Genomic DNA, 18,782 nt, shown 5'->3' on the forward strand with positions numbered 1-18,782 from the left:
TGACAACCCTGTACAAGTCCGACTGCACCAGCTGAACACTCCTGGGGAGAATCATGTAATCAGGCTAACCGTTCTGACGTTATGACCCCAAACACTCAGTGGGCCTGCAAAGCTGCCCGGCGAGCACACTGTATTCTCCTCGGTCCGTGCACCTGCCCACTTCATATCTCGTTTCTCCTCTCACTTCCAACGCCTCCTTACCTCCTCCCTTGCTCTAAGCTAATAACCTCGATTTCTACTTCGCTGAGAAAACTGAAGCCATAGGAAGAGACGCTTAGCTGCTTACCACGTCTGCACCCCCACACTCTCCTTACCCCTGTCACACAGAAGAGCTCCCCTGCCCCACCCGATGTTATCCGCTCCACTCGGGCACGAGGTCGCACTGCTTCCCGCCTACTCAAAGATGCTGTTCTAGCCACTCTGTCCTCTCCTACACAATCAGCTTTCCTCTCTATTCTGGATCATTTCCATTAGCAAACAGGCTAATGTTATTTCTCTCATTAAAAACAAAACAAAGAAAAAAAACACAAACCCGGTCCTTTCCTCAGATGCCCTGCCAGCTACCGCCCCGCATCTCACCTTCCCTTTATAGCAAACTCAAGAGTTGTCTATTTTTGGTCTCTTGAAGACTTCTCTCATTTTCTCTTGAGTGCATCCCAGTCAGCCTTCCGCTCTTTACCATTCCACCAAAAATGCTATTGACAAGGTCTCCAGGGACCGCCGCACCAAGGGCTCTCACCGTCCTCGCCCACCCAAGTGCTGATGCAGCCCACCGCCTCTACCCCCAGCAGCATGTTTGTGAATCTCTTTAATGTCTGGCTTAATAGGAGACAACCAGATTCTCATACCTGCTTCTGTATTCTGCCTGTTACAAAATATTGTTTGGGGTGAGTATATTAAAAAAATCCAGACGCAAAGACATATGAAGTTAGAAAAAGAATGAGCATTTTAACAGCCTTTTCAGATAATTGTGGAATATTATTCTTTGATAATATACCAAAACACTGCAAGTGGTAGTCTCTTAAAGGTTAGTTGCAAAGTAGAGTTTGAAACCATATCAATGAGGCTTTTGTACTCTGTTATATATTAAAATCCATTCAATTAACAGAAAAAGGACATCAGTGGAAAAACTGGGAAATGAGAATAAAATCTGTAATTTAGTTAGTAGTGTTGTACCAATGATAATTTCCTTGTTTTGATAAATGTATCATGGTTAAGAAAGATATAAACACTGGGAGAAGCTGGGTGATGGTATATGGGAACTCTATGTATCCATCTCTTCCGTAAATTTAAAATTATTTCAAAACAAAAAGTTAAAAAGAAAATCCAATCCATTGGCCTGTTTTGTTCTTTGAACAGAGCTTTTACCCAGTATAATTCTGTAACCTCACGCATTGGTCATTTGGAAAACACTGGATCACTGAGTTAGGCAAATCTTTCAAATGTTACTCATTTCACTACACGGTATAAAAATATCCTGACAGTATCACCACAGATCTCTTTAAGAAAGTCTTTAAGAACTGGGAAGCTGTTGATGGGGAGGGTATAGCTCAGTGGTAGAGCACATGCTTAGCACGCACGAGGTCCTGGGTTCAGTCCCCAGTACCTCCATTAAAAAAAAAAGAATTGGGGCGTTGTTAAGCTTACAGTGACAGAGATGAGTTTTCCAAAATTCAGATTTTCACCTGAAAGCTCAAATTCTATTTCTGATTGGCCAAAAATATTCTCAGCTGCTTTCTTAGAAGTGACAGGCTCACTCTGCTCATTTTCAAGAACGTATCTTCCAAATGAGTCTGAATAACCCGTTTGTATGCAAGCCCTTCTTCCAAGTAAAAATGGTGTCCCATGAAGAAAGTGGCTATGACTTCACAGCTCAGTGGTTTAGGTCCTTGTCCTCGAGACGACAGCAGCCTTCCCTGTGAAGCAGAAGTGCTCCCTGCACATTTCCACTGCGTCACACAGAAGCTGAAAAAGACGTACACTCCACGGCTGAGACAAAATCAATTAATTTTTACTGCTTCTTCAAGGGAATCTTAAGCAAGACCGGCTTCTCCCCTCCTCCTTCCAGTCTGTGATGGTAGGAGATGCAGTGACTGCTGGCGTCTGCTGGTGCAACTGCCCTGCTCTGTGCCGAGGGCCAGCTGTTCCCCCAACCATCGCTCTTGTACCTTCAGTGCGTCTGCCAACACGGTGGAAAGGGCAAAGCCACAGCATCCTCACGCAGATGGTGCTGACCTCACGTATCCCCTGAGGGGGCCTTAGGGCGCCCAGGGCTGCAGACCTCACTTGGAGAACTGCTGCTCTGCTAGCATGTAAAGGTCCGTAAAGGCAGGGATTTGGGTCTGTCTGGTTCACTCGGGACCCCCTGTGCCCAGAACCACACTTGGTATACAACAGGTGCTCAATACATATTTATTAGATGAATGTATAAGTGAATAAATAAGTGACTGGGTAAATGAATGGGATAACATCTGTAATTACTTTCAGCTGCTTGGAAGTGAAGCAATGAAAAAATTAGGATATTTGTAGTTTTCGGGTATAATTTTAAACTTTACAGAATGTTAAATATTTAATCAGGATATAAAAGAAGTTACTTCTCTTGGCAAAGGGATTTGACTGTGGGGATGGCAAAAAGCAGCAGGGAACTTTCAAAACAGCACCAACAGTGTTTGCACCGGGAAGCAACAGCTTTTAGCAAAGGAAAGAATTCCTGAAAACTGGAACACTGCCCGTGACCCAGAAATGCGAAATCAGGAAAAGAGGAAAAGACACGGAAAGTTTCCATTTGGACATCATTGTTGCACGCTTGTTTTTTCAACCCATCGTGTCTGGAAACGTCCCACAGAATTGGGTGGAATTATGCAGAGATGAGCAGGGGGTTAAGGGACACACAGGAATCATACATACAGAGTAACTAAAATGTTTCACGTTTTGAGGACTAAAGTAAGATAATGTATTTATCTCAGAAAGAGAACGGAGGACCTCAATGTATGGTTCACATACTGGGAGTGCGCTCGACGTGGATTTTAATGAATTCAGGATTAGTATAATAAACTGCTGTGCAACAGGTGAGTTACTAATGAAATATTCTGGTTAGTAAGGAGTTACCACGCAGCTCACTATTTTTCCATGACACAGAACTCAACAAATACGCTGCTCTTAAGCTAAAGAATTCCATCATTTAATGGTTCCAGAGGCACTTCAGACTCTCAGTGGGCTCTAGGGATCCGTCATTAAAAAGGACTCCGCTGTAAGGAAGGTCTGGTGGTGGAGTTTAGTGACCACATACATCCCTGGGTCCCTCGTTCTAGTCCCACTTCTGCCACCTGGCAATCACCTGGCAACAGGTAAATTCCTTAACCTTTCTGTGCTTGAGTTTTTCCTGAAACTGAAATTCAGGAATGCTTAGACTATGAATGTTTGTGAAACATTCTGGGTCCCTTGGAGATACTGAGGTAAGTTTAAGGAATTAAATGTAGGGATTACTCAAAAGACAAAATATCCCAGTAAACTGTAAACTGCCAAGGCTGAAAATAGTAACATTACACTTCTTCTACCCCATAGGAAACTGCCAAAGTGCTTCTCCAATCTGTGTATCTGCTTGCAGCTGGAAATCCCAGGGATGACCGAAACCTACTCTCACCACCTGAGCGATTTCTGAACTTCCTGATCTTCATGCTAATCCTGACAGGCAGGGAGGGCAGGGAGAACCATTTTTATCCTTCAGACAAAGAAACTAAGGTTTAAACTGAGTGCTTTAACTAAGAGGTGGACCTGGGGCTCAGTAAGTCTCATGGGCTCAGCTGTCTCTCCACTGCTGCACCTGCTCTGCTGAGTGAGGTAAGACGGGGTGGTCCCCTGCCAGCATCCCAGAAGCCCCCAACAGTTGGCACAAGGTATCGAGCTTCCTTGGGTCTCGAACAAACAATCCTGTCCAACTCACCTGCAGCTTCACAGCGATGACCACTGAGTTAAGATCTTTGTCCATTTCTTTTAGCATGACGAGTTTCTTCAGGGTCAAGCTGAACAGCCTAGAAAAATTCAGAGGAAGAAGATCCAGTCAAATGTAAGGAGCTTATGAGAAAAGTGACAGACAATCTGTTGAGGAAATACTGCTTTCCGTAAAGGGAGACAGTCAGGATGCTGTTTACTGAGACCACCATCAGTAAAGGAACGTCCATCTTACTTAACTTCTGCACTTGACAAGTGTCAAAAAGGTACATTATTCCACGAACCTCTGTGGATGCCCCTTTCCCCAGCCAAAACCAACGTGCCTTTTCACTCATAATATGTGGGAGCAATGCCTAGGGGTGGAGCAGCGTGGGCAGGGACGGTGATGTTTATTTTGTTTGCCCAGTTCCTCTTCCACCTTGCGTCTAATCACACCTGAAACATTTAGACATAAATCTACAGCAACAGGGAGATAATCCCCACAAACAAAACAGATACCATTTGGGCAGGAAATGCTTTAAATGAGCACAAATTCGATTTCGGCCAAACTTTGCTTCAAATGTACAGAAAACCTTCAGTGCCACAATGAGGAGACTCCCCTTAACTGAAAGAGACAGGATTGTCCCTCACTCACTCTGGAGTCTCAGCAGCTCTGACCTGACTCGACCTTGGCCTCCCAAGGCAGGGCTACCCCAGACCTCCAGGAGGAGCCTGGAGGGAAACTCCAGATGCTGCCTTTCTGCTCTGGCTTGAGCGGTTCAAGTCCTTAAGGCATCCTCTTCCCAGGAGAGGTTCTGGTGGATGGAAGGTCATTTGTGGGGTGTTGCTGACCAGAGTCAGGTCCTGGGAGCTGGGCTCCGTCTTGTGCTCGTTCTCGCCCCAGCGCTGAGCTCTCTGGCCCTGCTCTCCAGTCTACCTTATCTCTCCGCTTCTCCCTCACACCCAAGCTCCAGCTGCACTGAGTTTATCTCGGCTCCTCAGGTGCTCACCAAAGGGCCGGCACAGTATAGTTGCTCAGCAAATATTTGATAAATGAAGTTTAACAATTTCCTAAAATGGCCTCTAGCTAAAACCAAATGAACAAGAATATGTGTTGAAGGAATTCATGTAACTCATGAAAAAAGGGGGATAAATCCAGATCAACAGAACTGAATTCGGATTTTGAATTCAGCCTCCCCTCAAGCACTTTCTAAGATCTGCTAACACAAAGGGAGCAAATCAATCTCTTCCTTTCCTTTGGCTTCAAGTCACAACCAAAATCAACTAAAATACACGAAAGCCTATCAGGTCTTTTCATATATATCATTTCATCCAGACCTCAAAAACATGATTCCATGTGTGTGCGGGTGTGAGTGTGTGTGTGTGCGTGCGTGTGGAAGATGTGGGGTGGGATGCTCTACCCACATAACAGAAGAGGAGAGAGATTTTAAACAGAATAGTGACCCACCAAAATGCACACAGCTAGTAAGTGACAGGGCTGGACTCCGACTCCAACTCCAACTCCCTTGTGATAGGCAAATCACATCTCCTAATCCTTAGAACCTTTTACACAGCACAAGGGACTTTGCAGATGGGATTAAGTTAAGGACCCTGGATTATCTGGATGAGTCCAGTACAATCACAAGTCTTTATAAGAGTCAGAGGAGATGCGACTATGGAAGCTGGGGTGGGAGTGATGTGACTGCTGGCCCTGGAGATGGAGGAAGGGGACAGGAGCCAAGGAATGCAGGTAGCCTCCAGAGGCTAGAAAAGACAAGAAAAGATTCTCCCTGGAGCCTCGGGAAGAAATGCCGCCCTGCCACCACCTTGATTTTAGCCCAGTGAAACCCATTTTGGACTTCTGATCTCCAGAACTGTGAAAACCAATGTGTGTTGTCTTAAGGCACTAAGTCTGTGGTCATTTGTTACAGCAGCCAGGGGAAACTGACATGCTCCTCCTCTAAAGACTCGAGTCCTCTGTTACCCGCTGCCTCCTCAGCCACTGACTGGAGCCCCCTCACCTGTGCTCCCACCCACCCCTCATCCCCCCAACCATCAACGACTACCCACAGCATCACTTGTTTCTCCTTTCCCTTCAGAGTAGAAACGTGCTGGCCCAAAAGGAACCCTGGTTCCTCCAGCCCCAAAGGGATGATCATATTCCACATAGCTGACTATTAAGAAATGTAACTGACTACATCGTTTAGATGATTTTCAAGCCTTGTAGGAAAGGAAGGGAACATGACTGGGATGAACAATGAAAAAGACTAGGTATGAGCAATTTTGTTCCTCATCCAAGGTTGTTAATTACGAAAGCTTATGGTGGGTTAGGTTTTTGTTTGTTTCCAAAGCAAACATTTTCCACCTTCAGACTGATGTGCAGGTGCTGGGTAAACCCACTGCAAGACAGAAGAGTCACAGGAGCAGATCGAGAATGTGGTGTTTCTTCCCCTCTGCCTGCGATCCTTTACTCCCTCCCACGTTCCATATGGTCAGTGAGTGTCTCTAGCACAGCTGCACTGGGTTCGCTGTGGGAGTTGAGAGGATATCGTCCATAGCCTCATGGAGATTACACAGTCCAGTCTGGAAGACAAGCAGTGACTTGCATGACACTCCTTGTCCTCAGCTCTTTTATGCCCTATAAAGCTCTGGACCACCCTTCCTCTTACATAACATATAAAACATTGTAGGTAATACAGTGGAATTTTGTTAGGAAGGAAAAACATATCATGGACCAATGAATATTTGGTGGATAAATGAACAAATCTTTATGCCACAGCACCTTATGTCAACAAAGAAGCCTAGAATGATTTAGTATCTTAGGTAAAAAAATGATAGCAAGCCTGGATGTGTTTAGTGTTTGCTTAGAAATCAGACACACCACACAGATTTCCACAGTAGTGGCCATCGGTTCAGCAGGTCTTTTATTTGGTTTTAATGGTATTACCTAAGGGGACGCGGGGACTTAAGTGTACTCTAGTTCTTCAAAGCAGAAGAAAATATCTATGACTCATTAAGCACCTACCACAGGCCAGTTGCCTGAGAAACATTTCACTATCTCATGTACGTCTTACAGTAATTCTAACAGGTGAGTATTATGCCCATTTGACAGATAAGGACGTTGAGAAGGATTAAGAAACCTGCCCAGGGTCACACAAGAAAGTGGCTGAGCCAAGATGCAAACTTAGGCCTATCTTAGTTTAGAACCCAATTCAAATTAGTACAAGGCACTTACTTGGAAATTAGAAGAAATTACTTTAATTACCAGTAAATATTTTCAACATATATCTTAATACAATGGAAAAGCTCTAAGTAAGTAAGATACATTTTTCCTCAAACCCACACTCATACACAACTGACTGAAACAGTCCCAGATGTAGTTCTGAGGATGACTGAGTCTGGCAAGATGTTCTGCCTGAAGGTGTCTCAGCGACTAAGGGGCTGAGTTAGATGCTGACCCTCGGTTTTTCTGTTACCCTATGTTTTATTGGTTGGATGTTTCTTATGCAGTAAACATAGAGTATCCAAGGCCTGAAAGGAAGAGTCCTTCCCTGGTCACACTCCTGCTTTAATCAGTGTTTCTACAGCAGAAAATAACTTCACACTAATATAAACGCTGGAAATTCAAGTGCTGGTGAAGGTGTGGATTAACCAGAAGACCATATGTGGCTGGTAAGAGTGCAAAATCATGCAAATATTTGAGAAAGCTATCTGGTAGTTCATTAGTAGATGTTAAATATATGCCTATTCCTCTGCCCAGCTCCCAAGAGAACCCAAGAAAAACGAGGGCACAGGCCACAAAAAGACGGAATGTTGAAAGCAGCCCCACTAGTAATAGCCCTAAACTGGAAACAACCTAAATGTCCGCTAACAGAAGAGACAAAGGAGCTATGGTATACGAAAAACAAACTGCTGATGGGCGGGGTAACAAAGACAAATTTTCGAAACCCCTCTGTTGAGCCAAAAAAGACACAAAAGACTACAAACTACATGATTCCATTCATACGAAGTTCAAGGATAGGTAAGGTCAGTGCCTGGTGACAGAAGCCAGTATAGTCATTGAGGCAGGTGGAGGCACTGATTGGAGGGGACAGAAGGGAACCCTCTGGGGTGACTGACACACCCATGGTGGTGGCCATGTGGGTACACATGGAAAATGCACAGAGCTTCACATCCAAGACCCATGCACCACGCTGTATGCAAACTACACATCAAAACAAAACTTTTAAGGCCAGAAGGAAGGCTTTTGAGTCAGACACAACCTGGTTTGAATTAGCTCTGTCATATTGGTCTTCACCTATCCATCAGCCACACAGCGAGCCAGGCACTGTCCTAGTCACTCATGATACATCAGCACACAAAACTGACAGAATTCTTGTCATGGAGTTTATATTCTAGAGAAGACAGTCAATGACAATAAACATAATTATTAAGTTACATTGTATGCTAGACTGCATTAAATACAGCCAGGTGAGTGGGTTGTGAGTGTCAGGCAGAGGAGGGCAGGAAGGGCTGTAATCTCAAGTAAGGTGGTCAGGGTGGGCTTCACCGCGAAGTTCTAGATTCAGGGAAAGGAGTGCAAAGGCCTTAGGGGGTAGCACACCTGGTCTGGCCAGAGAAAGGCCCGCAGAGCTGAAGCAGAGTGCGCCAGGCTGAATGAGTGGTGCGGGGGAAGGGCAGGGAGCCAACCAGCCATGCAAGGCTTTGTAAACCTTAGTAAGGATTTGGTTCCTTCCTCTGCAAGAAATGGGGACCCATTGGCTTTAAGTGAGAAGAGACATGACCCGTTCTACATTTTAATAGGATTCTTTTAGCTGTTCTATTAGGACAGGATGAAGGGAAGCAAAAGGGAGAGGGAAGCTGAGAGTTAGAAGGCAACCGCAGCAGCGTAGGCAACAGATGACGGGGTTCGCAGGGTAGGAGCAGTGGAGGCGGTGAAAATGGTCTGAATTCTGGATGTATCACTGAAGATACAGGTCAACGCCTGGGTTTTTGGCCTGAACATCTGGAAAGATGGGGTTGTCATTAACTGAGATGGGGAAAACTCAGGGTAAGGCAGGTTTTGGGAGTTTAAGGTTGTGAGTTCAATTTTGTATATTTTAAATTTGAGGTGTTTATTAGGTCTCTAAGTAGAGATGTTGAGTAGAGAGTTAGATATACATGTCTGCCTCTGGGTTGGGAACATCAATAGGGAAGTGTGGCATGAAGATGGAACTTAAAGTCATAGGCAGGATGAATTTACCCACGGGGTGAGTGCACAGAGAAGAGGACCAGGATCAAGCCCAAGACTATTTCAACGTTAAAGACAGAGAGATGAAGAGGATAAACTAGCAAAGAATGTGAAGAAGGATTAACCAGTGAGACAGGCGAAAGATCAAATAAATGTGATATTCTAGAAGCCAAGAGAGAATGGTCAGCTGTATCAAATAGTGCTGATGGGCCAAGATGGGCACTGAAAACCCGTCACTGAACTCAGCAGCATGGAAGCCACTGAGGACCTCAGCAAGAGCAGTTCCACTGGAACAGTGAGAACAAAAGCCTAATTGGATTAAGTTTAAGAGAAAACGGGAGGAAAGGAACTGGAGACTGCAAACCTATTTCAATCTTAGCTCTATCCCAGTGTCCTAATTGCAAACTTCTTCTCCCAACAGAAATATAGTGCAGGCCACATGTTTTTTTTAAAATTTTTCCTGGTAGCCATATTTTAAAAAAGTAAAAATAAAGGTGAAATTTATTTTAGTAATATATTTTATTTAACTCAATATAGCCAAAATACTATAAGCAATATATTAAAAATACACATAAAAAGAATAATGCACCTTGACCAAGTAGGTTTTATCTCAGGAATGCAAGGCTGGTATAGTATTAGACAAAGAAAAAAAAAAGTGTTCATCATATTAACATACTAAAAAGAAGAAACATAGAATCTTTCAAATAGGAGCAAAAAATTGTTTGAAAAAATCCAATGTCTATTCCTGATAAAAACTCTCAGCAAACCAGAAATAAATGGAATTTTCTCATCTGATAAAGGGTATCTATGAAAAATCTACTGGTAACAACATATTTAATGGTGGAAAACTGAATGTTCTCCCCCTAAGATGAGGAACAAGGCAATGATGTCCACTTTCACTATTTGTATTCAATACTGTGCTGGAGCTTCTAACTGGCACAAAAAGGCAAGAAAAAGAAACAAAAGGTATCCAAGATTGGAATTTACTTTTACATGATATGATTATCTGTATAGAAAATTTGATGTAATCCTCAAAAAATATTAGAATAAGTGAATTTAGAAAAGTTGCAGGAAACAAGATCAATATACAAAATCAATGGTATTTCTATATACTAGCAATAAATAATTAGAAATTGAAACTTTAAAAAATACGATTTACAATCCCATCAAAAAATATGACATACACAGGGATAAATCTGACAAATAATGTACAAAACCTGCACACTGAAAATGATAAAACATTGCTGAGAGAAATTAAAGACCTAAACAGATATATGTACATTATTTATGAGTTGGATACCCATACTCAAAAAAAGGAATTTCAATTTATACCTTAGATTACAGAAATTAATTCAAAATGGATTATAAATCTAAATGCAAAACATAAAATTATAAAACTTCTAAGAAAGAAAAAACAGGTGAAAATATTTGGAACCTTGGGTTGGGCAAAAATTCCTTAGCTATGAGACAAAAGAACAATCCCTAAAAGAGAAAAATGGTAAAACTGGACTTTGTCAAAATAAATAAATAACCTCTGTTTTTTGAAAGACGTTATTAAGAGAATGAAAAGACAAGCCACAGAATGTGAGAAAACATTTGCAAATCATCTATTTGTTGATAGATTTGTACCCAGAATATGCAATGAATTCTCAAATTCTTACCTTAGGAAAACAACCATCCCAATGAAAAAATGGACAAATGTTTTAATTAAACACTTTACCAAAGAACGTATACAGAGCATAAACACATGAAAAGTTGCTCAACATTACTAGTCATTAGGAAAATGCAAATTAAAATCACAATGAGATACCACCACACTCCTGTTTGAAAATCTAAATATAAAAGACTGGTCACACTCAGTGCTGGTGAGGATGAGGAGCAACTGAAACTCCCACTGTGGATGGGAGTGTAAAATGTACAGTCTCTCCGGAAAACAGTTTAGCAGTTTCTTAAAGAGTTATACATACACCTACCATATGACCCAGTCATTCCACTCCTAGACATTTACCCAAGAGAAAAGGAAATATATTTTCCCATGCAAAGAACTGTGCATGAATGTTCACAGCAGCTTTATTTGTAATAGCCCCAAACTAGAAGCAACCCAAATGTTCAAGAACAGATGAATGGGTACACAAACTGGTATATTCACACAATGGAATGTTACTTAATAGTAAAAAAAGGAGGCAACCACTGTTGCACTCTACAACATGAATGAACTCAAAATAATTCTGAGCGAAAAAAGCCAAAAAGGAGGTACAAACTGTTCCAGAAAATGTAGTAGTGACAGAAGGCTGGTCTGTGATTGCCACAGGATGGGGATGAGGTGGTGGTGTGCAGAAAAGAATAAACTAGCAGGCCTGAGACTGCCATTCTTCGAAAGGCCAGCTTGCAAGGTTGTCCCTCGGGTGATGCCTGGTACTAGGAACTTGGGAGGGTTCCCAGAACTGGGAAGAGTGGCCCTATGAGCCTAAACTACTTTTACAAATGATGTGGTTTATGCTGAACACATGCTTTCCTCCTGGGAGTCTGGAATTTTGGTAAGTGCTAGAAAGACGATACCCAACTGAAAAGTCCCCAATAAAAATCTGGACAGTAGGGCTGTAATGAGCTTCCCTGGTAACAACATACGTGTTATCACAATACAAATTAAAAAATTTCAAAAAATTTCAATTCAAAAAAAATTTTTTTGGTGATTTATAGGAGAGATTTATTTGAAGAAATATTACAACATATAAAAACTACATAAAGTGAATTTCTACTCATTCAGTGGTAAATTTGATATAATGCATAATAAAGAATCTTTTAAAATCCAGAATGCACCAAGTACTGCATAGTTTGATCACTAAGTCAAATTAGTTGATAAGCAAACTCACAGGACAGCCTCATGTCAGCCAAGGCCACAAACACCAGTGTTGGAGGAACTGCGTGTCCTGCGTGACTCCAATGGGGGAGGAGAACTCTCGAAAGCTTGCCTCTGGTTTCCTCCAGACTTCATCCCGTGTACTTTTCCCTTTTACTAACTTTCCCTTTGTATCCTTTTGCTGAAATAAATCATAGCTGCAACTACAACTCTATTCTGAGTCCTGTGAGTCCTCCTAAAAATCACTGAAGCTGGCAGTGATCTTGGGGACCCCCAACACGGATGGGGCAGGAAGGAACTGCAAAAGGGCACATTTGGGGTGATGGATATGCTCATTATCTTAATTGTGGTGATGGTTTCATAAGTGTATACATGTGTCAAAACTTGTCAAATTATACGCTTTAAGTATGAGCAGTTTACTCTATGTCAATTATACCTCAATAAAGCTGTTTTGTTTTTAAAGGGAGGTTCTGCCCAGTGTGCTAGAGCCTGCTAATTGCCTACCCAACATCTATTTCCCCCTTCCTACTTAATAACAGAGCACCAATTTTCAGCTGAATATGCTGCTTCCTAAAATAAAAGACCATGCTTTCCAGCTTCCTTTGCAGCCAGGTGAGAACACATGCCTGAAATCTGGCCAATGTGTAAATGGACGTATTAGGCAGGACTTGCGGGAAGATTCTTTTAAAAAGAGCCCACTCATGTGACAGGAGCCCCTTTTGTCCTTTCTCCTTCCTCTGGTCTGCAATGCAGGCTGATGGCTTGGGCTCCTGCAGCTAACTTGGACCATTAGGAAACCCTGATAATGCAAACCATGTGGCAGGAATGTCAATCAGAAAAAGAGGAGCCAGGGTCCTTGATGACACACGGGAGCTGCTGTACCAGCCCTGGACTATTCACCACTGGATTTTTTTTTTTTTAATGTTAGAAAGGAATAAGCTGCTATCTTATGTAAATCTTTTTGTTGTTGTTATATACAGGAAAACTTATTCTTTTTTTAAAATATGCTTTATTGTTTCTTTAGATTTCTTTTTAAAAAATTTTTTTGGGCGGGTAGAAGGTAATTAGGTATTTATTTACTTATTTGCTTATTTTTAGCGGTGGCACTGGGGATTGAATCCAGGACCTTGTGCATGGTAGGCATGCACTCTACCACTGAGCTACACCCTTCCCAACCCCCATGCTTAATAAACGGGAACAGATTCCCAAGGTGTTAGGACTTCAGTCATCGGCTCCCAAATATTTTAAAGATAACCAGCTGAATTATTCCCAAAGTCCATTTTAAAAGGTGATGTCCTATCAGGAAATCCTGGCTCTCATCTTTATGGAAGGTAAGGAAGATATCTCAAAAGCTGAAGGGAAAAAAGGTTCTTTCCATGATCCCGGGGAGAGCCAAATCCCTAGTCTTCTGTACTTTAGAGAGCTCACTAGGAATCTCCGAGATACAGAGTGCTGGCAGCTGGTCCCACAGCACCACTTAGAAATACGGGAGCTGACTGAAGACTCATCTGAGGATGAGGCAGGAGGGCAGTTCTAGCTAAAAGTCCTTAATCAAAGGGGGTTTCAAACAGAAGGTATGGCTAGGGTCCTCCAGCTAGCCCACCTGGAACATCAGTGAAAAGCCAGACAGGGAAAGCTATGCCTCTATGTACTAGAACTCAAAGAAGTCAATGGTTTGCCTGTAAAGTAAAACCAAATGTCACCGAGAGGGCTGGAAACTAGAGGACTTTAAAGGAGGACCCCAGGTTATTCAGCTTAAAGATAATCTTTCCCTCTGCAAAGAAAGGCATATTGAAAATATATTGAATAATAGGACTTGTTTATTGTCATTTTAAAAGACTTCACTTGGAAATCTTAGTCAAGCATATTATTAATAAAACAATAAAACATCGAATCATGGACCCCTGATTACTCAAAGTGGATCTTCCTTCTGCCTCTTGGTCTTTTCCTGATTCCACCCCCTGTTTCCTTGTTGGGTAACCTTGGTGAAATCTTTGCCTCAGCTTTCTCACATAAAATGAAGATAACAGTTCCTACTTAATTACATTGTGATGTGGGTTAACCGAGAGCTGTGGGCAGCACAGGGTCAGGCACAGGGTAAGATGCTGTAAATGCTACACTTAGAACTGTCATCATCTCCATCATCATCCGCATCATCCTTATGTGTTCACTGTTTAAGCCTGTGTTTGGTTTGCTTGTCTTTGGGATAAACTTCCCTCCAGTAAGAGCAGTGAGGCAACTGTCATTCTGAACAGGGAGGGAGCTCCTGTCTCTACCCTCATTCCCTGCACCAAGCTCTTTCTCTTCCACTCCAGCCCTTGAGAATAATATCCTCACCACCATCGTCCACAGGAAGGATGAAGTCAGGTAACACTGAGGGCATCCAGAACTGGACTGAAGACCTTGCCCTGCAAGAGCATCAACCGTTTCCTGCACATCTTCTCTGAACTTTAGTTCTATGCTAGACGATGTGAGATACATAGAAAAATGAGGCATCATCTCTGCTTCTGAGCATTTTTGAGAGGACAGGAATTAAGCATACCAAACAATTAGCTGACAAATGTAACAGTGCACACATAAATCAAGTACCAAATTACATAAAAAAAGATTATGAGTAATTGGGCTACAGCTTCAGTGAGGACGTATTATTTGAGCCCAAGTGAATTCTCTCAAGAAATTGTTTTCTTTAGATCCCATTAGACTAAATCTGAAAGAATAAAGAATAAAGCTTGATAACCAGGTATAGAGTGGAACAAAACATAATAACAAGAATCTTTTGAAACTTAGATTATTCTACTTTGTGCTTCGCTGTACAATAAAAGAGAAACAGCCTTGCATGATATCTACAAATGACCCCCGATCTGCACTGAACAGCTAGAGAGCCTCATCGAGGGAGCAGTGGTCTCATATTCCATCCCCGCCCCCATCTCCTTTCTGATAGGATATCAATGAACAGTGAAGTGGTCATATTTTAGACAGTAAAGGGGAAGAAAGGAGAAACAAAGATCTGGATGAAATAAAACACTGAAGAGCCAGTCTCTGAATCAAACCGATGGTCCTTCTGGGATCACAGCAGGTAAATGCTGGACCAGAAGACAAGTGACCTGGATTATTCTTTTGTCCCACCGAGAAATGGCTGTATCATATCAGCAAGCCTCTGTCCCCTGCAGTTCTTCAATCTTAAAATGGGAAGAATAAGCCCTGCCTTCTCCCTACAACAGCGTTTATCAGGATAAAGAGCAAATCAATAGAAAAAAAAATTATGGGGAAGTTTTTCCTTTGGGAGGGTAACTCCATTTCTAAAACTGTTTCCATTTTAACAGGGCACCTGTGGAGCCTGCATGAGCTTCAGTAACAATAACATGAAAGGTAAATTTCCAGTAACAATAACATGAAAGGTAAATTTCCGAGCAGTTTGTTTTACGGCTTATGAAGTTACTTAAATAGGTAGCTATTGAACTTACTATTTCACATGAATAGCACCATGTTGACTGTGAAACAATGAATTCAGGCATTGTTATTTTAAAATGAGTAAGCCTAAGGCACATCTTTAAAAAGTAAAGCAACTAAATTAAACTAAACTGAATCCCCAAAAGACAACTGGGAAGAGATGGGTTGAATGAGATGCAGAGGAAAGTGGATGCTACAATGAATGGATACGAGGGAAAAAGATTCCCCATCTCTAATCATCTCATAAGAAATCAGATGGTACTAGGCATTGTTCAACTGGGGAAACACCAGACAATGAGAAAAACTCAGATCCAAACAAGCAACAGAACCCAGGAACATGCTTCGGCGTGTTTTATTCCCTAGCCATGGGATGCGACTCTATGAAGCAGAGGAACATAAGGATATAAATAAATCTCTAACTTTCAGCTACTCAGCATATGTTTATCCTTGCAGTATAAATGCCAATTACCTGCACATACGAACAAAATTTATAACATTTTCCTCCTTTCTACAATCTCCTTGACGATAATCCTCTGGAGAGGAAAACAGGCATCAAAATGAGGGGTGAGGTGCGGAGGGGGCTTGCCTATTAAAAATCAGACATGAAGATCCTCAGGTCTGCAGCTCCTTCAGTAACATAGGAGAGACTTGAGCGTGAGTTTTCTCATCTATAAAACAGAATTGCTGTGTGAACTAATAAATGTGGAAAGAACTTGGCACAGAGCCTGGCCTATCAGAAGTGCTCAGAAAGGGTAAGCCTGTTCCTTAATCTGTGCTCAGTATGCCGTCGGCACGGGACAAGTCCTAGTCACTTAAATTACAGTCCCTCATTGTGACAACCCCTTAATCCGTATGTTTCAGTGACAGAGGCAGAGGGCATGTGTGGGAAGAACAAAAACCAGCAAACAAAAACCCTCCAGGGTGCAGCCAAAAATAAGTGATCCAAGTCAGGGGCAAGAACCAATAAAACAATATGAAAATAAAAATGTCATACCCAAGGGAGACTCCCAAGGGAAGCATGGTTGAATATTAGGAACTTATTAGTACATGTTACCCCATTAATAAGTTATAAAGGAAAAAAATAGTTATTTTATTAGGTGCTAAAGAGGGATTTGATAAAATTTATAAAATTGAACATACCTTCCTAATTTTTAAAAAAGATCCTTAGGAAAAGAACAATAGAAAAATATTTCCCTAACATAAACTTTAAAAATATATATACTTCCCATATAGTCAGCATCAGGATGAAAAATGAGAGAGAGACCAGAGCATTCCTTCTGAAGACAGGACAACATATGGGCCCATCTCGGCCATTGATGTAAAACTGAGTGAGATAATTAGAAATAAATGATAGGTTTATTTCTGAAAGGAGGAGACCAAACAACCCCATTTGCAGATGTGTGACTGTATACTAGAACTCAAGAGAATCAACCAAAAAGCTAGTGGAATCATTAAGAAAATATTGAAATAAATATATAAAAATTAAAAGTTTCCTTAATGCAAATGATAACCAATAATTGAATATAACTGAAAAGTAGAGAAGCATGCTGCAGTACTCAAGGAGGAAATTATTTTATAATTAACGTTAAAATGCTTCACGAAAAATATGCAGGAAAAAATTCTAATAGTTGTTCAATGTAGGAGATTAATATATGTGGAGGTTCACTAAACTCTTCTACTTTTTCTGTAAGTTTTAAAAATTTCCTAGTAACCAAAAAAGAAAAGGAAAATGCCAAGAAACTTCTAGGGAAAAAAGGGTAAAGAAAAGGGCTTTACCCAACAGGATATGAACATGTGCTCTGAAGTCAAAGTAATTAAAATACCCTGGTATTGGGAAAAGAATAAACAAAGAGATCAATATAAGGGAACAGAGTTCAGAATTAGACCCAAGCATAAAGAGGAATTTACTGAATGCAAGAAATAGATGAATTACTCAATTTATAAATAGTACTGGAAAACTGGATAGCTATTTGAGCAAAAACAACAATCAATTTCTATTTCATTCCTTACATCAAAATAAATTTCAGATGGACTAAAGATTTAAGAGAAAAAAGAGAGAAAGCCATAAAAGTAGCAGGAGAAAATATGGATAATTTTCAAAATAATCTTCTGGCCGGGAAGGACTTTCTAAGTATCATACCAAATCAGAACCCATACAGGAACTGACTGATACATTTAAGAATCAAAATCTTCTATATAGCAAAATAAAACGGAAATTTAAAATTATCATAAAAAGATGTAAATATTTTAAGAATTAAAATGAAAAATACTATGATATAATAAAATGTCTCATTCTTAACATGGAAAGTTATTACAAATTAACAGAAAAAACAAACACCTCAAAATAAAAACTGGCAAAGGATACAAACAGGTAATTCACAAAGGAAGAAAAAGGAGTGATAAAAAATATATAAATAGATGTTTAATTTTACTATTAATCAGATAAATACAAATACCAACCAGATTAAAAAAAATGAAAAAGAGTGACAAGACCCAGGGTTGGTGAGAATATGGGGAAAAAGGCACTCTAACATGCTATTGGCAGGAATAAAACCTACTAGCAACTTTCATTTTAGAGAGTAGTTTCATAATAGGTATTTTAAATTTCTCCACATCCTTGCTAACATTTGTTATTTGTGTTCTTTTTGATGATGGCCATTCTGACAGCTGTGAGATGGTGTCTCGTGATTCTGATTTGCATTTCCATGATATTAGTGATGTTGAGCAACTTTTCATGTTCCTGTTGGCCATCTGCATTTCCTCTTTTGGAAAAAATGTCTGTTCAGTTCTTCTGCCCATATTTTAAATGGGTTGTTTGTTTGTTTGTTTGCCTTTTAATCGAAGTACAGTTAATTTAAAATGTATTAGTTTCTGGTGTACAGCATGGATGGACTTGGGCAATATGCTAAGTGCAATAAGTCAGAGAAAGACAAATACTGTAGGATATCATTTCCATGTAGAATCTAAAAAAAATACAACAAACTAGTGAGTATAACAGAAAAGAAACAGACTCACAGATGTAGAGAAGGAACTAGTGGTTACCAGTGGGCAGAGGGAAAGGGGAGGGGCAAGACGGAGGTGGAGGATTAAGAGGTACGAACTATCAGGTATAAAATAAGCTACAGGGATGTGTTGTACAACATGGGGAGTAGAGCCAATATTTTATAATAACTATAAGTGGAGTATAATCTTTAAAAATTGTGAATCACTATATTGTATCACTGAAACATAATATTGTACATCAACTATACTTCAATTAAAAAATATGATATTGTAGGGGGAGGGTATAGCTCAGTGGCAGAGTGCTACGCT

General features: G+C 40.9%; 1 protein-coding gene across 5 annotated transcripts in view; it reads right to left on the bottom strand.

Moving 5' to 3' along the window:
• PACS1 (phosphofurin acidic cluster sorting protein 1) overlaps positions 1 to 18,782 on the bottom strand; it is a 130,545-nt gene that overhangs the window by 28,773 nt on the left and 82,990 nt on the right. For all 5 annotated transcript variants that reach the window (XR_010383295.1, XM_031447918.2, XM_064492106.1 and 2 more), the window contains exon 2: positions 3,944 to 4,031. Coding sequence is in view for 4 of the 5 variants with exons in the window: in XM_031447918.2 (XP_031303778.2) it covers positions 3,944 to 4,031 (88 nt within the window). In the remaining variant the exon portion in view is untranslated. The remainder of the gene's footprint in view (positions 1 to 3,943; positions 4,032 to 18,782) is intronic.

The sequence above is a fragment of the Camelus dromedarius genome, chromosome 12 (assembly GCF_036321535.1).
Source record: "Camelus dromedarius isolate mCamDro1 chromosome 12, mCamDro1.pat, whole genome shotgun sequence".
Classification (NCBI taxonomy): Eukaryota; Metazoa; Chordata; class Mammalia; order Artiodactyla; family Camelidae; genus Camelus; species Camelus dromedarius.